Below are 27,385 nucleotides of genomic sequence, written 5' to 3'. Positions count from 1 at the left end.
GATCTATTAGCAAACTGAATAACACCAACGAGAATACCATCAAAAAACTGTGATCTGAGCAACTGGGCTATTAACGCTTACAGATAGTCTATATGAAGAACCAGTCATTTACCTTTCAGGTAAATCAACAATTTAATTTTTGAGAAGTCTCACTTTATCTCTATTACCTCAAACTTTTTTCTATGTAAATAGGTTCGTAATATAGTCATAAACGTTCACATTAGAACTGGCGAGAACTGCAGATAATAATGTCGTTTGAGCGAAATCCGACACAGTACATTACTGCTTCAATAGAAATACCTTTTTTCTTTGACCTTAATAAACGAAAGTTAAAATTTAGAAAAAAATTAGAGATTTCAAGTACTAACTTAAAAAATACCATAGGAAAAAATAACTCTGGATGAAGAATTTCAAGTTGATTAGTTCGGCATCAGTTGAATTGACAAAGTTGCAGATAACTCGTCCAATTTTCCATGTTAATTTTTTTTCCATGCCGAGGAATATTATTTAAAGCTCTAAACTCTCTCAAACTCTCTTAGCATTTGCTTTACCAAAATTTTCAAAAAGTTATGGTCTTCATCTTACAGAGTAAGAGTTGATTGTAACAACCTGGTCTTCCGTCGTTCATCACCATTTTGATTGATTGATTGCATTTAGCTCAAACATTAGAGAGAATCTAAATAGTTTGTGCAAGATGGCTGCCCTTTTATAAAGCAAATCTACATTATCTAAATATCTGAAGCCCCTAAGATTAAATCCTGGGCGAGCCATTGAAAGGATGTATGAGACATTGAGATAAGCCACAGTTGTATATGATCATCAATTCAAAAAACTTTTTCGTAACTTTACAAACTAATAACAATAGTGTTTTTGATTTAAACATAATTGCATTTAAACTAGGTACATATAAAAATTGCAGTATGTAATGTGTAATATAATTTAAAAACGTTAAAATACATGGGTTATCAAAACTATGCGTTATATATTACATCGCAGTAAAAAAGTGCATTTCGAGTTTTCTGGGAAATGTTTTAAGTTAAAAAATTAATTTAGCATATAAAAAATGACGGATTAACATAAAATTGAAGCGTATTTGCACAGGTGGCGAAAATATTTTATTAGTCATTACAATAAATATAGATTTAGGGCAGGAACTGAAACATCACGTTCTTTACTCCAAATATATATCTTCTGTCGGAGCTCTATATTCCATATACGTTTCATAAAACGCCTTAAAGCACTCACTATGATAAAGTAAAGATTAGCTTAAAGATAACTAATTTAAAATTTTAAACTCAATTTCAAAAATAATTTCTGCAGTTAAAAATACTCTTTAAACTCATCCTTGCTATAAATACTAGAAATAAATTCATCAGGAAACACTAACTGTATAAAAATTGTGACATTTCATGATCAATACAGAACATTCAATTATTTTTCTCATTTATACCAATTTTTCTCATTTATACCAATTTTTCTCATTTATACCAATTTTTCTCATTTATACCAATTTTTCTCATTTATACCAATTATATTTAATCAGCAGAATTTAGCAGAAAGAATAAATTAACATATACAATACTGATAAACTAAGACAGCAGAACATTCTGATCTCTCAGAAAATAACAACAAAAGTCTTAGAAGAATTATGGATTATGTATGATTAATAGAAATTAGACCTCCATTAAACACTAATAATAACCTTAACTTACATAAAATTATTCTTAATTGCAACGAAGTTAGCAAATATTTGAAGTGTTATTGACAAGACATAATGAGTTTGAACTCCTTTTTACACTTGATTACTAATATTTACTCCTGACTATTTACCATTGATCACAAAAAATATAAAATCAGCACACCATACCTTGATCATAGTTGGTTTACTTTATCTTAAATCAAGGTTAAAAACTTCATTAGGCTCACACATTTGAAAAGCTTAGACCATCCAGTTTTAGAATTAAGAAGTTAAAAAATTCTCAGGTAGGAATAATTATGTAAGTTAGCAAGAATATATTTTGTAATAGAAACTATTTAGTTTTGAAATAAATTAACTACAATTTTTTAACCAGAACAACAACAAAATATTTTCTACTTCTAGGCTCTAAAACTAGATGTTGTAAGGTTTTCCAAAATGTAAACCGTTACTAGAAGAATATTCTTTCGCCTATCTTTTTCAGCTAGCATGTTATTGGTGCCTTTTGGTTAAATAACTTTTCATTTCAGTATTTGGAATTTTTTCTTAAAGCAAAGAAATTTTTTAGTTCCTTATCATAAAAATATATTATTTTGATAAACTTGAATAATCTTTGTGTTCATAAGTTAAAATACTTAATTTAACAAACTGACACCTTACCCTAAGATATGGCATATAGGATCAGTAGAGAATTTAGACATGAATATGTGACAAGCAAATCGATATTCATCAGGATGCTTAGTTATAAAACCAAAGTATCTATTAAAAAAAATTAAAGTATACTTGATACCTAAGATAAACACTGTCATTATAAAATAAATATAAAATGTTAAATGTTTCTAGTTTAGTAAACTTCTTTTACCTACGATCTTTTGGATGGTTTCCACAAAAAGTAACATTTTTTAGTGAAAAGAAATGTGGAGAATTATCTTCAATGTCCTATAAATATTAGTAATAAAGTTTCTCAAACTCTTTTCTTAAAAAAAAAAAAAAAAAAAAAAAAAAAAAAAAAAAAAAAAAATTCATAAAATAGAGCTAATTATTTTGACTAATAGTTATTATATAAAATAAAGATTTTTATTTGTAATTTAATTACAAACTTGTAAAATAAAACTTAACAAAAATTAATTAAAAATTTGTAAATAATTTTTATTATTTAAGTAATTTAATTATAAATTTTTAAAATAAAAGCTAAAAATAAATGATAAGAATAAGAAATATATTGGTAAATTAATTTATGCAAATGAGTGTAAAGCTTACATTTTTGTCATTTTTTTTCTCCTCCTTATCTTTAACTTTTCTAACTTTTTTATCACAATTTTCAGTTGTTTTTTCTGAGTACTTTATATCAGATATCCTAATCCCTTGGCTGCTCATTTGTAAAACACATGAAGGAGGATCAGATGCAGTGAGCATACTGCGTTGATTGACAATCTAATAATATATGTATGCTCAGTAAAAGTAAATTAGTAAAATTTCTCTTCTTCACAACGAATACAAAATATTTGAATAATTAGAAACAAGTAAGGGTCTGCGTCTCGGAATTGTTTTCTTGAAATGAACCGGGACAAGCATAATGAGACGAGAAATGTCCCGGAAAAAATTTACGAATAAACTGTCCCGTAATAAAGTTATAAACCGGGACAATAAACTTTCTTTCGGAATTTAAAAATTGTGTCCTGGATATCATCGTCTCGTCTCGAATAAAAAAAATAATGAGACGCAGATGCTTAGAAACAAGCTATGTTAAAATAAAATTGATTAAAAGACAAATATAAAAAACATTAGTTTTAAAAGTGTAAAAATGTAAAAACTAATCAATTCAAAACAGTCAATACTTTGGCAATTGCAAATGTAAGCACATCATCTCCTTTAAAATCAGCAACCTCAACTGATCCAAGAAATCTAAAAAAGTAAAATCTACTCATAAATTATTATCACTTTACAGCATTAAAAGTATTTATTTTCAACATCATAGATGATAATATTCTATGAATAGATTTTTATATAACCATTAATTCATTTTAATATTGCAAGGCCTTAATAGAAAAATTTAAAAGATTCTTGATTGACGATATAATTTAGTTATGCCTAATTATGTAAGATTTTCTGCTAGAAATAAAAAAATTTGTTTTCCTTTATAATTGACTTTGTAGCAACAACATTTTGAGCTTAGTTGCTTTTTATTTTAACAAGAACTTTAATATAAAAAACAAACAAAATATATTTAAAAAAAAAATTTAATTAATAAAATTATCTTGTGTGTGAAAGCTTAACTTTGTGATAACTTCCTTTTAATGATTAAATAGTAATAGTGCAAACATTTTATGACTTATACAACAGTATTTGTAGCATTGCAACTCAATAATCCTAACCTCATATGAAATTGCTTGTGATCAGCATCTTTAATGTCAGCTTCTAAAACAAGACTTCAATAAAAAGAAACATTTGAACCAAATCATAGTTAATAAATAGAGTTAAGCAAATATATGTGCTTTTATTTTAGCCAAAAGTCAAAAGACGTTTGCAGATATCAAACATACCTGCTAATTCTTCTTTTTGAAGTATATCTGCAACATAACGACATGGAAAAATCCCTTGTTTACCTGTCAACAAATTAATACCTTCATACCATAAGTCATCATTCATTTTCAAGACCTGTATAGGATCACCATCCTTAAATGAAAGTTCATCTTTATGTCTAGCAAAAAATTTATAGAGAGCAACATGTGTTTGGCTTTCAGGAATATCATTTACTTTGTCTGTTATTTTAAAGTCTTTTTTCAACTTTGTCTTAGTACCACAGTTTTCTTCAGCTTCATTTAAGATATTTGAATCATTTGATACATAAAATGTTGCAGTGGAAGCACCAGTTTGTGATCGTTTTTCTTTTTTCTTTTTTGTAGTATAATTTTTAATTTTTCTTATTACTAATCCACTATCTTTTGTCACCTGCACATCATCTAAAGACATTGATTTATTGAGAGACTCAGAAACTGGTGCACTAGGTAGAAATCTTTTGTATGAAAATGGACTTTTTGAATCTTCAATCGTCGTTCCTTCGACAATTTGATCATTTTCTTTATGATGTATCATTACAGCAGCAGGGTTAAGCATTTTTTTATAACTTTAAAACAGTGCAATAAATTTTCTTTCTTTCTTTTTTTTTTTTTTTTCTTTTCTTTTTTTCTTTGATTTGTGACACTAAAAAGTATACCACGTACATGATTTATGTCTAAAAATGTGGTTTTTATGTTTAGATTGCTAACTAAGCTTTATCTTGTTAAAGCTATACATACAAATAAGTTTGTATGCAATCAAAATACAAATAATAACTATATCATATATCAAAATTTAAATAACATATCAATTGGAAATTATCTAAAAATATACCAAACATGCCTAACATTTTGAACAATAGTTTGAAGTAAAGTTTTTATCACAGAGCGTTTTTTCACAAGTTATTTTACATTTTGACGATATGAAATAATTAAAATAGCTGCCGTTCTTTGCCTCCAGGATACCGTAAAAATAATACACAAACAAGTTTTATTACTATTAACAAAATTTCGCAGAATTGCAGAACAAATTGTAAAAAAATCGTGTTTTACTTTTAAGGTGTGTTTATACTTGTAAGAGTTGATTTTAAGCGAGAGGATCGTGTTTCCTATAACATAATTAATTCTTAGTTCCCTATTTCCAACGGCTAGTTAAAATAGATCAGTAATTTATCTTATAACAACCACATGTACTGTACTGTATATGCAATGTATATGTATATGTAATGTACTGTATGCAAGGCCGGATTAAGGGTCTTGGGGGCCGGAAGCCGAAAAATATTTGGGGGCCCATTCCTAAAAAAGTGTATTTAAAAATGAATACAAAAAGCATAAGATTACTTTTTTACTTAAATAGAAACTTTTCTTGCTTTCACATTCGCAAAATCAATTACAACATCTTGAAAATTTATATTTTTTAACAGTGTTCTTTCAATTGTCATTAAATAAAGAGCATTTAAACGATCATTTAACATTGAGGAACGGAGATCATTCTTAACTATTGTCATTTTTGAAAATGCTCTCTCGGCACTACAATTAGTAATGGGAAGAGTAAGAAAAATCCGATATGCGATGTCAACATTGGGAAAAATTGATTCTAACTTATTCCTACGAATTGCTTGTAAACATTCAAGTGCTGATATATTCTTTTCATTTGCCATGAACTTGGAAAACTGGATAATTTCATCAGGGAATTGCGTATCTAAGTCTGAAGGATAAATCGTACACAAGGGTTTGGCAGCAGCAACAATGACAGGAACGGTCATGATCTGAAAACTAGTTAGAAAACCAAACTTTCTCTCTGCAGACTCGTAAGCAAAAAGCCTTTCTTTTAAGCACATTTTCAATTTGTCTATGATTGGGAGAAAACACTTGATTTTAAATTTTTAATTGCCACTAAGAACCGCTTCATTCTTGCTATTTTCACCAAACCCTAATTTCTTTAATGTTGTTTGCTGTCTGTCACATTTTTTTTTTTTTTTTCAGTTTGCGTTTTAAATTTCCGCTTAGATATTTTCTGTACATTATTGTCCAATTATTGCAAAAATAATTGTAATCTTAATTTATAATTCTTTAGTGGTAAAAAAAAAAAAAGAAGTAAAAAACTAATATTTCAAAACATATATAAAATATTTAATACATATTTACCAATAAATATAAAAAAATAAAAAAAACAAACAACTATTAATTTAAGTGATATTATTTGTTCTCAAATAAAATAAAAAAATTCAAATCAAAATGTCGATTCGCATTTCTTGATAAATAATTAAGCAGTTTAGCATTTAACTTGTATCCGTTTATTTCACTTTTTCAAGCAAGTAAAAAAAGATAAAAGTTGTTTGAACTTTTTTCCAATACAGTTCGAACGTGTTCAAGTTCGAACTGTATTGGAAAAAATTTAAAATATTTAAAAGTTCAGAGTTTTTATTTTTAATTACATGAGAAATTAATGGAATTAATTTGATTAGAAATTATCAAAATTAATTTCCTTGGAAATTAATAAAGTTAATTTAGAATGTCAAGTCATATATAATAAAAAAAATAATATAAACGTTAAAAATCGTGGGTCCCACTGATACCCTAATTTTTGGGGCCCGGGCGCCTAGGCTCCCAGGAACCCGGGTTAATCCGGCATTGACTGTATGTGCAACTAAATAAACTACTTTTATTGAAAATAACGTAAGTAAAAGGCATACCTCATAAAAATTTTCAAGCTTCTATTAAGATAGAGGAACATCTTCTAAATACACAAATCTCATCATGAGCTATGATAAGCCCTCATATATCTCACTTGACGTACTGTTATTTTGGGTATTTGCATACCCAAGACAAACAGTTTTTTAGAAATCCTATAAAACATTTTGTGAAACTTTTGAGGTTCTTTAAGAGTCTCATGAAACTTTTATTCAGTTTGGTTTTCTGTGAAAAAAAAGCATAGGTTTAGTTAATGATAAGACTGAGGGAGGGTTATTATTAGTTTTAAAAACTTTGTTTTAAAGTCTTTATAGAGAAATTAGATTATTGACTTCCGTAGTGGGAAATTAAGCTGAACAAATACCCAATTTAAAATGATTTTGGAATTTTTTAGTTATCTTTTCTTTGTAAATTGAACTTTTATATAGCTTATACTTAAGATGCAACAACAGAGATAAACAAGAATATGCAAGCGAGAAAATAAGTATCTTCGAGTTTCCAGACGTCGCAGAGAATTGAACAAATAGATTTGTACTTTTACAGAAAACGTAGTGGCTCATAAAAAATAGTTTTCTTTTAAGTAATCAATTTGATACAAATATGCCATTGCGCAAAATATTTTCTCAAACAACTTTCTTTTTTACTTGCTTCACAGCACTGGTAATAAAATTTGTAAAATGTTGATTTTTTCCTTTCGACATATAGGTCCCTTTAGAAATGTATGTGATAGAGAATTGTTCTTACAATTGTTCTTTGGTAATAAGTAAGCATCTGCGTCTCGTTTTTTTGTTTTTATTTGAGACGAGACGAGACAATGATATCCTGGGACACAATTTTTAAATTCCGAGACAAAATTATTGTCCCGATTTATAACTTTATTTCGGGACAGTTTTTTTTTTATCTCGTTTTTTTTTCAAAGACATTTCTCGTCTCGCTATGCTTTTCCCGGTTCATTTCGAGAAAACGATTCCGAGACGCAGACCCTTAGTAATAAGCAAGCCGACTCACCACTGAAAGCGTTAATTTGATCCATTCAGTTTATACATTTTACTGATCCCATGTTGTGTACTTTACAGTTGTTACATTTTTATTGATATTTTTTAAATGGGTAGTTTATTAATCTGATTCGGAAGTTAGGTAAATGTTGTTTAACATCGACTGATACTGAGCACCATTTATCGGGCTTTTGCAAAAGTTTTTGAGCTATTAAAATACATTGGAAAATTTTTACTGTACTTTAAAAATAATTATTTGCACCTTGCCTGACTCGCACACGTTCAAATGTGTGGCCTTTTTATAAATAGTTCAAAAGCATTAATTTACAGAACATAAAACAAAACAGGCGTAGTTTACAGAACACAACAAAAATTTTTTATAAAAATGAATACATTGCTAACTTTGACACAATCGTACAAGTACTTTGAAGATGCATTATGCAATTTTTCAAACAAGAAAATTTTACTAAAAGTTTCACTTTAAGCATTTAGAGAAGGTAATTTCTTAATTCCATGAAAATATGTTTTTAACTAGTATTTAAGGATCATATTTAAGAAATGAATGATTGATCATTCTATAATTATTACCGTGTAATACATTAATATTTTACGGGCATAATATATAAAATGACCAAATTGTTACCAAATATTTCAACATTTTTAGCTTAGGCTTTTTATTTTTACTAAAATGTATATTTAAAAAAATTATTTTAAATCAATTATGAATTTATGTACTGCAAACATTTAAAAATAGTTAAGTATAAGCAAAATAGGAAAAAGAAAGTAATACTAAAGAGGATAGATCTCTAGTACAGAATCTAAGATCAAGGAGGATTATTTTAACAAACTATCAACATGACAATGAAATTGAGGGTTTGAAACACCATTATCTTGTGTTTTTTAAATTTCTTGGTTTCAAACAAACAAACAAAAAAAACCCCTCCTGTTTACTCCCATTTTAACCCTTATTAAAAAAAGAGGCACACAGGCAGATGAACTGTTTCTTTTTACAGATTTTGATCAAGTCATTTGGAGATAATAATTTAATGCAATAAGATATATTAGTAAAATTCAATGCGAAAAATTGATAAGCAATCTTGTCTAGTAATTTGTTAAGAAACCTAATTTTTTAGCTTTTTCTTTCCTCACATAAAAAACCTGTGTAATTTTTTCTTTTTGAACTTTTTAGTTATTCATGGTTTTCGCAATTTTAGATTTAAGATATTTTTTTATCAGTATTAAAGTTACAAAAATGCGAATTCTATAATTTATTTAAATAAATTAAATCAGTGCTAAATATAAAATTTATATAACAGATGCTAAAAAATGTTAGCCTCAAACGAAACCCACTACCCGAAGAGTTCCTCTTTTTTCCGCAAACAAAATCGAATTCCTTTCTTTTTGATTCCGTTTGCGTTCATCGTTTGAATTAAAAGAAACTGTTTGGTTGGTATTGATGTCATTTTTTGTTAAATTAGAGTTAGTACAAGATGCATAAGAGTATTCGCTTGATTTTTTTGTCAGGGATTGAGAAGCCTCGGAATAATCCAGGTTTTGTTGCGGAATATTGGGATTTATGGTGAATGAAAGTTCTGTATTATTAAGGGGTGGATTTTTCTTACAACTTGGGGTTAGACGCTCCACGCTATGAATATTTTGTTGTGTTTTTTCCAGAGGAAAGTCTATACTATTTTCCTCTGCTATTTGCATTTCATCTGCTAAGCTTAATTCTTTGTAAGAAGGATGAAGTTTTTTTGTGAGGAACACGTCGTTGATGGGATGGTTTGTAATGCTCAAAGCACTGCCGAGATCATCATAAAAATTCTCTTTACATGTTTCTCTTGTTGCAGTTGATTGAAATGGGGCTTTTTCATCAAATTTCTCATCCAAAATGTCAGCGTTACGTTTTTCATAATGGTGAAGTTTTTGTTTTTCAAAATTATTTCTTTTTATAGTATCAAAACTGGAAACTGTCTGTGATACAAGAATCCCGTTGTTATATCCCATTTGAGGTAATCGCGAGACGTTCTGGGAACCAGCACCAAAGGAGTAGTGTCTTTTAAAACTGCTTTCATCTTTTTCATTTTTGCAACCGACTATTGCAAAAGATACACCTTTTTTGAACGACTTTTCCGAATCTGTTCCATGAAAGCTGTTGCTTCGTTTAACTTGAGTGTATTGAATGTTGTGTTCGTTGTCGTTCAGATTATTTGTTTCTTCAAGATTGCTTGTGACGCCATGCTTTGAAGTTGTATTTGATTCTACACACGATTGAATGCGGTAATTGTTCTCAGTGGTTTGAATTCTCTTGTTCTGCAGTTTATCGTTTCTTGTTAAAAATTTTATAATGCCTACAGAAGAATTTTTTTCATCTACTGATGAAATTGGGTTATTTTTTTTATAATTTTTTTTAAAATATATATTTTTCGTATGCGATTTTTGTTTTACACATTCTATATGGTTTGGATCAAGTTCAGCTTGCGTCGATGTACTTGAATTTGAAGATATCTTTTCTTTATTTTTAGAAGTAGTTATAAACTCGCTTAAAAAGTTCTCATCTTTCAACACAAAGTAACCCCTTCCGTTATGGTATAAACGTCTTTCGCGTATGAGTCGACTTAAACAATCATGAATTTGTTTTAAATCTGGTGTCACAATTTCTGAGTATTTCTTTTGTAAGTAAGAATGTAAGGCATCTTTGTTAGGATAAATATTTTGCTGGTTTAGGTCAGCAATAGCGTCAAAAAGGGCTGTTGTCAATGATAAAAAGGGCGACTGAGGTATTGTTTCCACAACAAAATCTTGAACAATACCTAAAGAGATAAAAGTTTAAAGTTTAAGCCACCATATCTCTCTCTTTTTTTTTTCTTTCATTAATTGTTAAAGTGTTAAAGCGTTGAATTTAAAGAGAATAAAATAAAATACGAATAATAAATTTTTAACTGCTATGACCGTGACAATTTAAAATGAGAAATTTGAATACTAGAGTTTAAAAGATTGCAACTTAATGTTTTTGTTTTGTTTTTTTACACTTTTTAAGTTGATTTTTTTTATGCTGGTGAGAGTTTCGTTAATGCGATTTTATTCGACCTATTTTTGAGAACTGATGCACTTTCCTAAATTTTGATGTACATATTTTTAAATACTGATGCACCTTCCAAACTTTTGATGGATATAGAACAAGGTAACAGTGACAATATTATGCTTGCTTGATGTTAAAATAGTGAAGTAATAGTGCTCTTGGATTTAAAAAAAAAGTTCCTTTTTTAAAACAATAAACCTTTAAAATTTTTTTTTTTTAGAATACAATAACATTTAAACTTATCTATAAACGCACCCCTTGCACACTGCATTCCCAACAAATCTTTATTTGCTGCCAGTGTTTACGCTAGACGTTTTGAGGTCTGAAAAAGATAGGCGATGAGCGCCCATATATGTTTGCAATGCGTATTTCACAATTTTTAAATATATTTGTTGATCGAATTTATCATCAAACCAACACTACACCCTGACGAAAAATGTTAGAATAAACAACAATTAGTTTAATCATTAAACACAGAACAGTTTATTAAAAATTACACAAAAAACACTTTTTCTGAGCTTTGTTACCAGCAAAGGTAGTCTTACCACCAATGAGTTAATTGACAGCAGAAAAAAAAAAGATAATCTAACATCTGTCATTGTTAATCTATTAAATGTTTTTGACTTGTTTTTAATTGCTTAAGCTGCGATTTGCTGATGCCACAATCACTGGAGATGTTAACAAAACAAGAGGTTTCTAGAGCTGCGTAATTGAGATATGTGATTGAAAAAGAGTTAGCTCTCGCTCTCTAATTTTCGACGGTCTTTAACACTAAAAAACTATACACAAAAAGTTTCAAAAACTATTACATTCGCGTCAATGCCATTTATCATGGCTTTTGTTACCCATTGCCGATGCATCCTTTTCGTATAAATTATCAATTTATTTTAATAATTGTCAAATTATCAATTTATTTAAATGATTGCTAAAGTTCGCAAACTGATTGGATTTTGTAAATCCAAACAGTTTGCGAACTTTGACAATCATTTAAAGCGATCAGGTTCATCAATAGCTTCGTAAACATTTTCCTTCTGGTATCTGGAAATATCTGATCTATGTTATCTGGGATTTCTTAAACTATAATTTCGGAAGATTTTTAATCAGACTATTTACATTTCAGTATAAATCTTTTCTCGCTTTGAGTATTGCATGATAATCCGTAAAATTCGTTTTAGCTTTTCAAAAACTTTTGTTTGTAGAAAAAGTTTGTTGATGGTTTTGATTTATAAAATGTTTTCAGCTTACTTCAAGCTGGCTTGAGGTAAGTTGAAAGCATTTTCTAGATCAAAGGTAATAACAGCTAGATCTGATAAGAAAATAAAATTGAGTTTTAAGATTGAAAGCCGAAAAGCCAAATACAATGAAAGAGTTCACTTCTTGGTTTTTAAATCGATGATTGAGATGCACATTTTATTTTGGAATTTTTGCTAAAATATAAACTGCTTGTGAAGCCCTCAAGAGCAGTTTAAACTTTTGTGAACGTGTTACATCAATCGGTTTTTAAATAGTAAAGCAAAAAGTATTTTATGTTGAGAATTCTTCAGTCTTGCTGGAGTTTCGTTTTGAGAACGATAGAGATCATATATTCTTTTGAAGTTAAGGCCATTCTCTTAATGTCTTTAATTTGTGTTTGCTCTACGGTAATTTTTGTTAGGGGACTTATCTTGCAGATGTTGTTGTGGGACTGTTTTATAGATTGATCTTGTTAAAAGGTTTATGGTTCAAATGTTGTTAATTCGAAATACCTAAAAAGTGGATATCAAATAGACTAATAGCTTTCATTTGCTATTTCTGGAAATCAACAGCGAGTCAAGCCTACAGTGGAAAGGTAAATAACAATAACCCAGATAAGCAAAAGGTATGTTAGAATTTTTCCGTTCTTTAGTTTTGATTATTTTCTCAGTTATTCAAAACTTGTATTTTAATGTAGATTATCACGTCGCACAGAAATCAAGAAATTAAAATACTCGTTAAATTAGCAATTTTCTTTTTTTTTTTGCCTCCCTTATGCAAAAATCGTTAACTATTATAAATTTTTGCATTTCCTTATTGTTTAGTCGAGTTAAACAATAATATATAAAAACCTACCAAAGTCTTTTATATAGAAGCCAATGGGGTTTCTCATCGTTCGTTTCACCCACGACTTTTTAACAACTTTTACATCTTCGAAGGAGCCGCTTAAAAATAGTGTGTATGGACTGATCCAACCGCACAACTGCAATTCCTTTAAGCTCTCACGGAGCGTCAGTCCTTTTACAACAAATTGGTTTGCATCCTTGAGCATCTCAAACAATATCGAAGGTGATTTTAAGGGACTTGAAAATTGAATTTCTTCTGAATAAACGGGTTTCAGAGTTAAGAAAAGCGTATTATTTCCCAGTAGCGTTCGTCTTTTATTCTTTAGCGACTCTTTATCTAATCTATTTGCTTCATGCTTTCCCATCTTCTGGATAAACTAGCGAAATTACACTGCTAGTACCTTGATGATAAATTCAAACACTGTTTTATTTAAAAAGAAGATTCCCTGATAAGAATACAATTAAACTTTAAAACAGAGCTTTTAATATCCCTGAGTCCTATTTACATGCTAATCACAATATCCGCTTTCTTAATCTATGAGCAATTATAAAGGAAATTCTGAAAATACCAATGCATTATAAAAATGCATTTTGAAAAAATAATTCTTTTTTATCATATTAAGATCTAATATAAGTAAAAAAAATTCGATTAATTTTCATATTATGATGATATTCAGTTTCATAACCTCGTGAAAACTTTAGTTGTGAAATGTCATTTTATCACTCACTAATATAAATGAAACGAGTTAGATTTTCTGGCTTTTTCTACAATTAACAGCATTCAAATTAAAGAACAGACTTGTAAAATTTTAATATTAAAATATACGAGTATAAAATCCAGGATTTCTACAAATTCTCGTAACAAAAGGTTTGTTTTTTGCTAAGTTACACCAAAAGTCAATATCTTTTTAAACTAAGAATGACGTTTTGAGCTAAAATATTTTTTGAATTACAATTATTAAAAAAAAACAATTTTGATGTATGAGCTTTTAAAAACAAAACATTAAAAATGATACAAACTTATCACACAGATAATGTTGGAATTAACTTCAGGGAAATAAATTTTTAAACAGTTAGTAGCTGGCAAATTTTAATAAAATGTGCAATGAATTAAAGACTATAATTTATTGTATCAACTATTTAATAAAGACTTTGTAAATTATTTTGAAAAAAACTTTATAAAACTTTTTGCGAATAGGCTCAACATTAGTTTTAATCAGTTTATCTAGGAAGAGAGTTTCCTGGAATTAATTAACTTCTTCCTTTTAATTGCTTAGAGAGTTTTTGTTGTTACTTATATTTATAAATGAAACAAATAAAGTTTTGAAACGAAACCTTAAAATGGACATGTGTGATAACTGATATCGATGGAAGCGAACTTGGATTTTGAAAAAAAAAAACAGTAAATACAATTTATAATTTTTTCGTTCAAATTGCTTGTCTAGAAACGGTTGTTTTTTGTGTAAAATTAGGATCTTATGTTTAGTAAGTTTGACCACAAATAGCAATCCACCGCAGATATTTTCAATTTATGAAGTCTTTATAAAGATTTTTACTAGTGACATTATGGAATTAACGATTTTGTTTTAAAAGAGATTATTAAGTGACATCAGATTTATGAGACTTTAAGTCTAGCGTCTGATTTATAATTAACAACATGGCATGTGGTTATAATGACAGAAAGAAATTTTTTAGAAGAAAGAATATTGGTCAATGGAGTTGAACTAGCGATAAAAGTACAAAAAGCATTTAACAAAAAAATTTGGGCCAATGTTCTGAGATTCAAATCAAGCATTAAAAAATGAAACAAAAAGATTTCTTCGACATTTTAATTAATAATAAAGTAATCAGGCAGCCTAGCTATCCAATGACGTAACATTCTGAAGTTTAGAACTTTTCCAGAATTAAACAGTTTGATATTTCAACTGTCAATTAAAAAGTTAAAACTTTTATGCAGTGACGAAAGTCTTCTAAATTAATTAGCATAAAGAAGTGAAGGTGCTCTTATTTGAAATATTTAGTATGATAATAAAAATAATAATAATAATAATAATAATAACAATAATAATAATAATAATAATAATAATAATAATAATAATAATAATAATAATAATAATAATAATAATAATAATAATAATAATAATAATAATAATAATAATAATAATAATAACAATAATAATAATAATAATAATAATAATAATAATAATAATAATAATAATAGTAATAATAATAATAATAATAATAATAATAATAATAATAATAATAATAATAATAATAATAATAATAATAATAATAATAATAATAATAATAATAATAATAATAATAATAATGATAATAATAATAATAATGATAATGATAATAATAATAAAATCTTTGATTATTAGCATAAAATGTTCTGTTACATCCTATATAAATAACAGAAAATAGATGACTAAAACAATGAGATTTTATTATCCGTAATATGCTATCGAGAGATAATCCTATATATTAAGTATTTTTCAGCAACCTTTTATCAAAAAAATGCTTTAAAGAATTTCAGATATGCTTTGGTAAATTTAAATCTCTTTAAAAGTGTCCACACAATAAAATTCTTAAAATTAATCTTTAAAAATCTGTGTATCCAATCGGATATTAGTAGTATAAAAAATTTCATTCTAGAAAAAAGGTTTGCAAAAATTTTTATTTTGAATATTTAAAAAGTTATTTGAAAACGCTTTTTCGCAAAAAATCACCTCCATGAAATCTTTACGTAAAATCGCAACTTTTTTTTCGGTCGATTGCTTTTTCTAATTACTAAATGACTTGTTCTCTAATTTGAGAATTAAAGAATCTGACTTCAAAAGAATATGAAGTTTTATTCTCTCCATTATAACACTTACCAATAAAAATTCTTAAACTAAAAATGTAAATGCTATCATGAAAACAAAAAGGGTTTCTAAAAATAGAAAAGTTGATTCATACATAAGTGTCATTATTCAAATAAATTCTAAGTACTCGATATTTTAGAAGTTTAAATCCTTCAAGATTTTGCGAACTAAAAATGATAAATGTAGAAATAGAAAATAAGATCTTATTTCAAATGTAGTAATGCACAATCTGCGCGCGCGCACAGTCACACACAGACACACACGCACGTGTTTGCAAGATGGAAAGTAACAGGAATTTCCGCTAAAAAGTTTATTTACGCACAAATCTGCTATTCAAAATGTGACAACTTTTTGTTAGGCTCAAATTTACTTACATTAACTTGGTTTTTGTTTTTTGAATAGGAATTTTAAATGTTTTTATGTTTCTTTGAAGTTTCTAATACTTTATATTTATTTCCATACATATATGAAACATTTTAAGAAGTTTTGTTAAAATAACAAAACTAAACAAATACTGGAGCGAGCAAACTTTAAGTAACTTTTTTTCAGTTTTTGAATAAATTTTCTACTTTGTTTATTGAAATGTAATTTTTAAAAATTTATTTTATTAAACTATGTAAAAAATTAAGAACTGTAATTTAACGGCAGAGTGGAAAAAGAAAAATTTCCAATTTCGTATTTTTGAAATTTTATCCTTTTTCTACTCAGCCGTTCAAACATAATGTAAGCAAACATATATATATATATATATATATATATATATATATATATATATATATATATATATATATATATATATATATATATATATATATATAATCTCGTATCATCCTTTTTACATTAAAAATAAAACATGGAAATGCAAATTAATTATGACTCCTCTTTTTTGATAAATAAAATATATGAATAAACAACTGCTGAAATATAAAAAGCATGCTGAATGAATGCTTAATAAAATATATATGCAATAATAAAATATAAATGCAAAATTTGAAAACAGTTGTGAAAAGTTTATTTATACCAAATATTTACGTCACTGCCCTAGTTAAATAGGAAAATTTTGAATGCAAATATTTGGTAGAAAAACAAAGTGTTTACCCTGATTTTTAGACTAAAAATTTATACAAAAAGAAATCCCTCTATCCTAAATTATGAAAAATTGCAAACGAACTCTTGTGAGGAGACCTAAAAACTTTAATCGGTACAAAACACAGTTCCAGATGCTTTTACAGAGAAGTTTGTAATCTGTTAAAAACTATTGGGCAACAGGAAAATCCACCAATCCTTACAAACGACAAAAGTTTCATAGCTTTTAATAATGATTTGATAATATTTAGCTCAAAGTTATGTGTTTAATCTTTTTTTAGAGAGCCGACGATACCCGTAGCGTATTCAAATTCAACGGAAATTTTATTGGGGACCTCCAATAAATAAGAGTTTTAAAAAAATAAATATGTAAAGAGAATACAAATAGATAAAAATCCTAGAAAAGATCACTCATTTTCACTAACAGTGCACGTCATTGACAAATAAAATTTTAAGTCATTACTTACGTTTGGATAGCATTTCATATTTAAAATTTCCTTTAAATATGACTTTGATATATCCTTTATTTTCACCATTTTTATCGATGTAATGCGCAATGTGTTAATGAAATTATTAACAATTTTTCTTTTTTTAAAACAAACTGTTTGAATTCATTTTTTCTTCAAGATTATTTGAATAATTTGCGACAAGTTACCAATAGTTTCTGTTGTAAATCAGTCTTAATATTCGAAGACAAACAGAAAGTTTGAATGGAGTTTTTATTTGGCGATAAAAGAGTTTTGATATTTCTGTGATAAGACTGTCGAGTATAGATAAATGTATTTCCATTTTGAACTGGTCCATTTTACGGCAAAAATATCATGATGTGTGTATTTGGTGGATTCTGAAATTTATATTTTTTCTAACAAACTTTACAGTTACAATCACTTTTAATACAGTATGTGACTGCGAAATCCACACTAAATTTGGCACCGTATCTTCTTTTTTTATTTCTTTAGTTTTTTATTTGAAATAAATGATGTCAAAAGCAAACAAACAAGAAAAAATAGGAAATTTTAGTTTATTATGAGGCCTTTAAAAAATGTTGTAATTGTCCCTTAGTTAAATGGGCGTAACACTTTATCTGAGTGCTAGACCCAGAGACATTATAAATCTATTGGTATATATACCCTTTGGAGACATAAATCTATTGATGAAGTTTGGTCTTGTAGAATAAAAGCCTGGGGGTTGACAAAGTAAAAAGGTATACTTTACCTGGTTAAGGCTGTTAAATGTCGAATACAGTCCAATTTATTTAGATATGAAAAGAGAAAGAGTTGTCTGTAAGTAAGAGCCAAATCAAGAGCTAACAAAATTTGGTTGCAAACACAAATCAAAGCCAAGAAAATTGAATGAATTAAGAAGCGATTGTCTATTTCCAAGAAAGGTTTGCCAGTTATTTCGTTCTCTGATGAGAAGCTTACACCTGTTACTTCAATATTGAACGGCCGGTTGTTATATCTGTTCCAACAACTCTGGAAAATATTTTGTCTGGAAGAATGATGCAAATGAGAGTTATTGAATCAAAATTCATGTAAGAACAAAAAGAAATAAGTTACTTCGTCTAAAACTTGTTTTTTTTATTATCATTATTTTATTTTTATTTTTTTCTTCGCTTTTACTTTTTACTAAAACCTTTTAAATGAAAGAATTTGAAAAAAATACAGAAAAAAATTCCTGCTCGCACGTTTCGTAAAACGTATAAGTGTATTTAAATTAAAAGGTTTGAAAATGAAACTATTATAATAAATGAATTAAATTTCATGTGGATTTGATTTAGCGTAATGAGAAATACTTATTATGCGCCTGTATTACATTTTGTGGAACCATGATATTATTTTGCGGAAACAGTATTATTTTGCGGAACTATGGTACTATGAAGTTTTACTCAGAAAGGAATGGACAGGTTTTATGATGCGAAAAAGGTGAAATTAGCTTCACAGTAAAAAAATATTAAACTATTGTTTTAATTCAAAATTAATTTAATTTGTTTTTAAAATGAAAGTAGTTAGTGGTTTGAATACTTGTTTAAATCTGGCATAGTCAATAGAGATAAGAGATTTGAAGCGAGCTCAGCAGAGTAAGTCAGCGTAAGCTCGATGACTTTTTTATATCGCACCCACGTTTGATCCGATTCAATCTTGTTCGAAATATTATTGCCTGAGTTTGAATGAGCTTAAGTTAAGGTCTTAAATATCCTACTCTTGAAGTTTAGCTCAAGCTCGATAATTCCTTATGATTAATTACTTTCTATAACGAAATAGTTTTTAAAGTAAGTTAAGAATTTGGACGTTTTGAACTGAAATATGTACCAATATCATAAAATTTTAAAAACTTTAAACGTTTTTTTTTTAATGTATAAACCGCACTTTTTTACCCAAAAAATGTGGTAAAAGTTATGGTTGCAGTTAATGCACGAGCCAGAAAATTAAAATACTCATAAAATATTAATGTTACCGTGAAAATATTTTAAAATTTTTATAAATTATTTCTTTAAAGTATATTAAAATGTTAATTTTTACCTGCGGTTAATACATGAGTATATACGGTAAGCATTAGAAATGTCAAAGAAACAAAATCCACAACCAAAAACATGGTTGTGGCTTTGAAAATCTCACCAAAATATCAAAGAATTGACGAGTTTTCTGGTTCACTATCACCATTCAAAATGGAATATGGAAAGCTAAGAAACTAATGATTGAGATGTGATGACTGAGAAATTTTTAAAAAGACTACCTGAAACCTTTTCTGCTAAAAAAAGTAGCTTTAGGACAAGAAAATGATTTTAGTGTAACACTACCATAATTAATTCGCAATAGGCTATATGAAGGAAGGAAGAAAAAAAACTGTTAAAAAAAAAACAACTATTTTTAATGAGATAAATATAAAGAGAAAAAATTTTAATTTGCTAAAAAATATCTTTTGATGCTTTGGAGTTTTTGAAAAAGATTCTCTGAGCTGATGAATCAAAATTTCTTAAAAAAAAAAAAAGCTTTGCGGATACTGAGCAAAGAAGAATGCGAGTTGTAGTAGTAAAGAATGGTGGAAGAAACGATCTGTGGTGTGCTATGTCATGGAATGGAACATCTTAGAATTTTTTTACTAAATATTGAACGCTAACGTGCGATGTAACATCTTTATATGAAACGAAACAATCCTTAACGTAAATTGTGTTTAGGATGAAATTTTGTCTTTCTAATAAGGCCATTCTAATACATTGAGATAAATTTTTTGACTAAAGCCATCTCAGTGTATTAGAATGCTATGGATAGAGCCTAGATCTGATTAGCGTATAACAATAATAGAAAAAAGAGAAGCAGGTGTTAGAATTGTTAATGTTGCTTGAACTTTAAATAAATTTTTTCTCATAGATTTCTAGATAGCTGAACTTAACTACAATCTTAATTAAGCAAAGTATACTAAAAAAAACCTCTTGCAATTGGAAATTATTTGATGAAAAACGAAAAATCTTAAAAAGAAAACAATACGAAATGAAAAAATGACTTTAGTGAAGGTTGGCGGATGTTCCAGAAAACAACTGTTTGTTTTTGAAAACCTTTAAAACGTTGTTTTCAAAGTAAAACTCTAGATGATTAAAGATGGAGCAATTAAAGACTTGATGTTTAATTTTCGCATTAACTTTTAAAGTGTTTACTTTTTAGCAAAGCGGAAATAAAAATAATTTTTTGGTTCCAGTCTATTTTTTTTGACTAAAGAATCTTGAAATTATTGCAAATATTGTTTTGAATTCTTGTGTAGTTCTATTTGCACATTGTTTCAAAAAAGGTTTTCATTTTTGCAAATGTAACATTTTTTTGATTAGATATAATTAAAGCATTTTTTTTTTTTTTTTTTTTGCAAAATATTTACTTTTATGCTTTTCTTTCAATCTGTAAACAGAAGAAAAAATTAAAATCAATTTATAATCATATCACAAATATTTTCAGTTGTCTTTAAATAAAAATGATGAAATGAAACAGCTGATCATCCTAACCTATTTCATTTTTTTATAGCTTTTAGCTTCTTAGTTGAAATAGTGCATTTGTAGAAGTAACAACTCTTGCATGTAGATTGACTCCAAAGTATTACGAAGAAATCAAAATTACTTTTAAAATATCAAGAGTTATACGTCATTAATTGTTGGAAATTTCAAGCATATACATTTTTCTTACGTGAAAAATTACTATAATCGTTTTCATTAAACTTGAAAATACTGAAATAATGGTTTACTAGATGTTGATAGTTTTAAAATCTGTTACTAAAAAAACCACTTGAAAAATATACTTTTTCTTTTTATTTTTACATTATTAATACAAATTTCTGGAACCCCTAACATAATTTAACAATACTTTTTTAAAAGAACAGGTAATCAGAAAATTCTGTTTTACTCAAAGAGACAGTGCAATTGGCGAGAAAAAAAAACACTTGAGTTCATTCAAACATTTTTCTTATTTTATGTTTCTGTGTTAGGATGGGTTAAATGAGTGACAAAATATCCGTGTATGCTTTAACTGTAGAATAACATGGGATTATCCTAAAATAAAGGTACGGCTACTTTGCTGCTCTCAAAATCTCTTTTAAAAACTGTTCTTTAAAAAGCTCCTAATTTTATTCTCGATAAATTATGATCGAGGGGAATGATAATTATGATAATTATGATAACTTTGATAGAGGAGAATGCGCTGGCTTAAAAGCGGAAATTTAAATGTTTGTGCGATTTATTTTATTTATTTTTTTTACCAACCAAATTTAAATTGATCATTTAAAATTTTATCTGCTATTAAAATTCTTTGTATCCTGTCAGGCTACTGTCTTTTTTCTTTTTGTCAAGAACCAGCAGAATTTTCAATCAAAAATCTATTCTCTCATTTCTTTTCTAAGTACCACGAAGTTATCGATATTTTAACACAATTAGAAAAGAAATTCTGCTAGTATGTTTTCAAACAAAATATTTGCCAATCTATTCCGCTATTTCTAAGCCTTTTTCAATAAAACACGTCATCGGGAAGGCTCCTACCACATCAATGAAATTCACTTCTCCCTGCTTCCGTCAAAAAAGCTGTTTTTGTAAACAAAACATTATGGAAAAAAAACAATTTTTAATGATATTTGATTTGAAAATAAATTCTCTTCTTCTCTTCCTCAATCTAAATAGTCATGAAGTTCCTCATATTGATGTGCATCGCTCAAAATATTGTTTTGGTGAGTTTTTTTGCTGTATGATATTAATAACTATAAATATTTCTGTCTCTTGCAATCGGTACGAAATTAAAACTAACTATTAAGCAAAAATTATTTTAAAATGTCTGTAGATTAAGGAACTGTAAAATGTCTTTCTCCTGCATTCGTTACAAAGTTAAATTTTTTTAAAAAAGCTGCGTTAAGTGGGATTACCGTAGCATTATTACGTTTAAACACGAGTTAAGTTTGCAGTGATGTTGCAATGATTAGGTATTATTCATTTTGCCGCATTTTGATTGATCCTAAAATCTGATATTGAAAACACCGAAAAAATAGTTGCATTTTCTTAACTTTAATTTTTTCTTTCGAGCGAAATGGAAAAACATTTAATCCTTTACTCGTATTTTAATAAAATCTCCATTAGTTTCGTATTTTCCTTTTTAATTTCGGAATGTTGTTTTAATTTTTGTGTTTTTCTTAACACAGTCATCATCTTTTTAATTTTAAATTTTTTTTTTAACTTAGTGATTGAATTACAAATAAAGAGCATTTTGTAGAGCTACAAAAATGTTATTTGATATCAAACATAAAGTTCCAATACCTAGTTTCAATAATTCTAGAAACACTCTAATTAGTTGCTATAACAATTAGTTGCTATAACAATTAGTTGCTATAACAATTAGTTGCTATAACAATTATAACATATTTTAGTTTAATATTTATTATGATAGCTTGATTTAATGACAATAGTTAACGAAGTGATATGTCCAATTAAGTTTATAGTAATATGTTGCTATAAATTTTACTTTTAGCAAAATTGCGTTAATACTGATGCCAATGGGGAGCAAGACGATCTATCAAAGATTCTCGACCTAGAGTATCAAAATGTCGATTACGTTGATAACAGTTTTCAACTTCTACCCGGTCTTGACGAGGTGGAAGAAAGGCTAAATGAAGCGATGACCCTTAGTGAAATACATCAAATTGATAATCTGTTACAGTTATGTAAGTGCGAAATACTGAGAATACAAATAGCAAATATAGTGCCAAAAACTTTTATCTTTGGATGATAGGATTTTTAAGAAAATCTAAATCAAACAAAACGATACATGAAACCAATGTCAATAAAAATATCTCTCCTTGTCTGAATTAGTTTTTAATCTATTTACTTATAAAAAACCTTTTATAAATTGTGAAAGGGGTTTGATGACTTAACAGATTGGTATACAGTTTGATAATATTTATAATTAAAATAGTTGATAAAATTTGATAATAAAACAATTCAGTAAAGAAAAGGGTTTTTGTTTCCCCTTGTAAAAGTTCTTATGAAAATACCATTGTAAATGCCATCGGGTTCTTATTTTCCAAAAGAAAATAGCGAGTTGTTGCATTGTTTTATATACGGGCATAATTTATGCATTAAGTTGTCATACTGTTTCATATACAGACATAATTTATTGATTAACCGGTGTTGATTTGGCTTTCTAAGTTGTGTACTTGCAGTTTTAATTTGCAACAGAGGCTTTGTATTCTAGATTTGCTAAAAAATTCAGCAAACTTTCAAAGGATTGTCTAAACAAACCAATTAAGGCTTCACTTAAATTGATTATTTTTCTAACTTTCACTCGTTTCCTTTTATTAGACGTTTTAAAACCATGCTTGGCACGAAGGTGTTTTAACGGTACAATGTGCGTAGTTATCGATAACGATGTTAAAAAAGATGCTATGAATCGAACTCAATGCGTATGTCCGGTAACATGTGAAAACGTACTGAAGCCTGTGTGCTCTAGCAAAGGTGTTACCTACAAAAATAAATGCGAAGCATACAAACAAGCATGTCAGCTGTATGAACACATTGAAATTGCTTACGACGGCAACTGTATTGGTGAGTTTTAGAAAATCTTGTTGTTGCAAAATGGTTATGTAAGACTTACTTAAATAATGAGACGTAAAGGAGACAAGAAAAAAAAAAGTATTTGCAACCAATTTCACTTTCTTTTAAAAGCAAAGAAAACATGCACGACTAACGACCTGAGCTTGTTTATCCCTCGTTTTTTGGATTGGATGAGAACGGTAAGAGAAGAATATTTATATGGAGAGCCAAACATGAATACAAACTCCCTGGATGTCCAAAGTAGCGAAGGAGAGCATGTTGTAGAAGTAAGTTCGTTTGAATGATTATGAGTTGTTGCTCTTTTTTTTTATTGTAATTTAAATTGCCATTCATCATCATCATCATCATCATCATCATCATCATCATCATCATCATCATCATCATCATCATCATCATCATCATCATCATCATCATCATGCATAGTCTTTCTTTAGTGGATGTTCAAATACTTTGACGAAAATAAAGATGATGTGATGGGTCCAATAGAAATCTCTGGCTTATTAAATAATTTAATGTCGATGGAACCATGCGTGGAAAATTTTGTTAAAGAATGTGATAGTGACAGAAATAATCATATCTTCTTTTCTGAATGGAAAATATGCTTGCTACCAGGATGTAAGATTTTCTGCATTTTTTTGTTGTTGTTGTTTTGTTATGTTTTACGATTTAAACTTCATTTGTGTGATTTAGCAAAATGTTAACTTTTTAACTTCGCTTTCGCAACCATGGGTATTATATTTATCATTTTATTTATCGTTTAGCAAATTCAGTGGAAGATGAGTTTTTTGAGAATATTTAATTACCAATTTTTATAACTGTATCTATAATTTTTATTTTTTTTCTGTATTTACTTGAAATATATATGTAATAAAACAATCAAATATTGCGAAACTATTAGAAGCTATGAAATGTGATTTTATTTGACTTTAGCAATAAAAGCCATCAAATTTGCAATTGATATCTTTTTTACATGAAGTACTAAAAAAAACTTTTTTTTTTTAATTTATACATAAATTTGTCATTCATATTTAAACCATATATTTGTTATTCATATTTAAAACATAAATTTAGCATTCATGAATAAAACATATATTTGTCATTCATACTTAAAATATATATTTAGCATTCTTATTTAGGAAAGATTTTTTTTAGCAATATTTAGATTTTAAAAGAATAAAATCATCAAAAATACCATCAGTTTAAAAACAAAACTTTATTTACAGATTTATTTACCTGAAATACTGTCTAAAGGATACATTAAAAAATTATTTGAAATTCATATTTGATAAACAGTAGTTTCAAACTATGATTTTGAAATTATTGTTTATCAAATAATCAAAAGCCTAAAGAAGATCATAGTTTAATATCAAAAATCATTATAAAAGATCATTATAAAAGATAATATAGCCTAATATAGAATATGTTAAAAATACAACATTATTATAGCTCAATATAAAGATCATTACACTTTAGTAGAGAAGAAAACCATTATAACGCAATATATCTCTATTATTGAAATGATAGAAATATGCACATCACCTCTTGCCGAGGTGATGTGCAAATTTTATACATGAATATGTATAAATATGTATAATGTACAGTATGTATAAAAGTAAATTGAAACCAGTAGTGTAAACGAAAAAAAAAGGTTTTTAACGGAAGTGAAAATTTACAAACCTTTTCACTACGTTTCACATATTCCAAATCCCTGCACGTTTTAACAAACCTCATCTATTCCTTTATTAGTTACGGATGGTTGCATCGTTTTTATTCTTAGTAAAAAAGATAGGGAAATTTATTAACAAGAATACAAGTAATGGTTCAGAGAACGTCCAAAACTAAATGATGTAATGAAAAACTTGTGTTCGATCTTGATTAATTTAACTGAAAACATAAGCACATAGAATTACGAAAATAATTCGAATAAACTATTCAAATGCGCCTTGGCAGCTTCTCGTGAAATTATTGAGATCAACTGTAGTATGTCAGAAGCGTAGGCGAAAGAGAGTGGATGCAATATAAAGGTAGAACTATAATTAATCCCAGATTCAATAAACGTAAAAAAAAAAAAAACACGATTGGTCTGCATAAAAAATAATTCTCTTAATTGGATCGTAGAAACGCAAAATGGGGATTTCAGATTTTAAAAGGTATTCGTTGTTGACTGAGAAAAGAAAAGTATTAGTACAATATAAAGAAGAAAAAAAAAAACGAAAGATAAAAAATAGTAAAGGTTCGAGTTCGCTAGTTAAAAAACAAAACGTAAAAAAAATTCTAAAAAACTTTGGCATAGAGGCTCTTTCAATACAAGGGCACTTAAGTTTCTTACAGATATTTAAATAAATTTCGAATCTGAATATTTATGAGACTCTATTCACTTATTAATCAAAATCAATGACGAATCTGTTGTCATCAAGATTACTCTGTAATTGCCGGGTTTTCTTATAGGAGGCATTTGCAAGACTTTTCTCAATGCATCATCTAGCATGAATAATTGTCTTTGTAGAAGAGAATGGGAATTAAAACATGTTTCTTCTTTGTAATATAATAGAATAAATATTAATAACCAAAGATCAACATGGTTTTATAAAAACAAAAAGCTGCATTACAAACCTGCTGGAAATTTTAGATATGCTTACTGATCTTAAAGAAAAAGGTATCTGTGCTGATATTGCCTTTTTAGATTTCGCAAAAGCTTTTGACTCGATTCCACATAGAAGATTAATTCTCAAATTGGAGTCAATCGGTATAAAGGGGTTATTACTTAATTGACGTGTGTCGTTTTTGAATAACAGAAAACAAAGAGTAGTTTTAGGGAAATATGTATCAGAATGGGAAACTGTAATAAGTGGAGTACCGCACGGATCAGCTCTTGGTTCTTTACTTTTTTTAATTGTCATCAATGACTTAACACAGGGTTTAAACAACAAAGCTAAATTATATGCAAATGACACAAAAGTGATACCAAAAATAGATAAAAATGATGAAAATTCGCATAATAATTCCCCTAAAGATGATTTGGATTATCTCTTTGAATGGTCGACTAAATGGCTAATAAACTTTCATAGTGATAAATGCAAGATAATGCACATAGGTCATGATAACCAAAAAAAAAAAAATACACATTAAAATGCAATATTGAAGAATTAGGAACCTCTAGAAAAATTCTTAAAGAGACATCGTTAAAACGAGTCTTAGGTGTATATATTTCAAATGATTTAAAATGGGAACATCATATTGAGTATATTGTTAAC

General features: G+C 27.7%; 3 protein-coding genes and 1 pseudogene across 6 annotated transcripts; 1 reads left to right on the top strand and 3 right to left on the bottom strand.

Annotated features, from left to right (window-relative positions):
* Positions 1-806: 806 nt before the first annotated feature.
* LOC145193967 (C-Jun-amino-terminal kinase-interacting protein 1-like) lies at positions 807-5,223 on the bottom strand. 2 transcript variants are annotated; one of them, XM_090079469.1, is made up of 7 exons: positions 4,240-5,223; positions 4,072-4,114; positions 3,535-3,601; positions 2,957-3,130; positions 2,559-2,635; positions 2,357-2,455; positions 807-1,244 (listed from the first exon to the last, which is right to left on the bottom strand). In XM_090079469.1, exons 1-7 carry the CDS (start codon positions 4,811-4,813, stop codon positions 1,172-1,174), a joined length of 1,107 nt encoding a protein of 368 aa, XP_089935595.1. In that variant the 5' UTR covers positions 4,814-5,223; the 3' UTR covers positions 807-1,171. The 2 variants fall into 2 exon arrangements, with proteins under 2 accessions (XP_089935595.1, XP_089935596.1); XM_090079470.1 differs by having other exon boundaries at positions 4,072-4,111; positions 4,240-4,928.
* Positions 5,224-5,640: 417 nt separating this feature from the next.
* On the bottom strand, positions 5,641-6,955 carry LOC149892319 (uncharacterized; annotated as a pseudogene).
* Positions 6,956-9,196: 2,241 nt separating this feature from the next.
* LOC145192523 (uncharacterized) lies at positions 9,197-25,931 on the bottom strand. 3 transcript variants are annotated; one of them, XM_090079116.1, is made up of 4 exons: positions 17,524-17,686; positions 13,114-13,504; positions 11,281-11,451; positions 9,197-10,756 (listed from the first exon to the last, which is right to left on the bottom strand). In XM_090079116.1, exons 3-4 carry the CDS (start codon positions 11,294-11,296, stop codon positions 9,279-9,281), a joined length of 1,494 nt encoding a protein of 497 aa, XP_089935242.1. In that variant the 5' UTR covers positions 11,297-11,451; positions 13,114-13,504; positions 17,524-17,686; the 3' UTR covers positions 9,197-9,278. The 3 variants fall into 3 exon arrangements, with proteins under 3 accessions (XP_089935242.1, XP_089935240.1, XP_089935241.1); XM_090079114.1 differs by lacking the exons at positions 11,281-11,451; positions 17,524-17,686 and adding an exon at positions 25,809-25,931; XM_090079115.1 differs by lacking the exon at positions 11,281-11,451 and having other exon boundaries at positions 17,524-17,690.
* LOC145181369 (SPARC-like protein 1) lies at positions 21,347-25,033 on the top strand. The gene is made up of 6 exons (XM_080056463.2): positions 21,347-22,258; positions 23,050-23,242; positions 23,880-24,122; positions 24,243-24,397; positions 24,566-24,746; positions 24,893-25,033. The coding sequence occupies exons 1-6, from the start codon at positions 22,214-22,216 to the stop codon at positions 24,928-24,930; spliced, it is 855 nt and encodes a 284-aa protein (XP_079912589.2). The 5' UTR covers positions 21,347-22,213; the 3' UTR covers positions 24,931-25,033.
* Positions 25,932-27,385: the final 1,454 nt, after the last annotated feature.

Source organism: Hydra viridissima, unplaced genomic scaffold (assembly GCF_058129835.1).
Source record: "Hydra viridissima isolate aposymbiotic clone 2 unplaced genomic scaffold, HvirCarnegie_v1 scaffold_2, whole genome shotgun sequence".
Taxonomy (NCBI): Eukaryota; Metazoa; Cnidaria; class Hydrozoa; order Anthoathecata; family Hydridae; genus Hydra; species Hydra viridissima.
This window is presented reverse-complemented; position numbering and strand designations above follow the sequence as displayed.

Excerpts from the sequence above, each read along its gene's own strand:
- LOC145192523 (XM_090079114.1), bottom strand. The coding sequence starts at position 13,468 with ATGGGAAAGCATGAAGCAAATAGATTAGATAAAGAGTCGCTAAAGAAT. Across the intron at positions 10,757-13,113 it reads CTTCTATATAAAAGACTTTG|GTATTGTTCAAGATTTTGTT; the intron begins GTAGGTTTTTAT and ends TTATCTCTTTAG.
- LOC145193967 (XM_090079469.1), bottom strand. The coding sequence starts at position 4,813 with ATGCTTAACCCTGCTGCTGTAATGATACATCATAAAGAAAATGATCAA. Across the intron at positions 2,636-2,956 it reads AGAAAAAAAATGACAAAAAT|GACATTGAAGATAATTCTCC; the intron begins GTAAGCTTTACA and ends TAATATTTATAG. Across the intron at positions 2,456-2,558 it reads AACCATCCAAAAGATCGTAG|ATACTTTGGTTTTATAACTA; the intron begins GTAAAAGAAGTT and ends TTTTTTTAATAG.
- LOC145181369 (XM_080056463.2), top strand. The coding sequence starts at position 22,214 with ATGAAGTTCCTCATATTGATGTGCATCGCTCAAAATATTGTTTTG. Across the intron at positions 22,259-23,049 it reads TCGCTCAAAATATTGTTTTG|CAAAATTGCGTTAATACTGA; the intron begins GTGAGTTTTTTT and ends TTTTACTTTTAG. Across the intron at positions 24,123-24,242 it reads TTACGACGGCAACTGTATTG|CAAAGAAAACATGCACGACT; the intron begins GTGAGTTTTAGA and ends TTCTTTTAAAAG.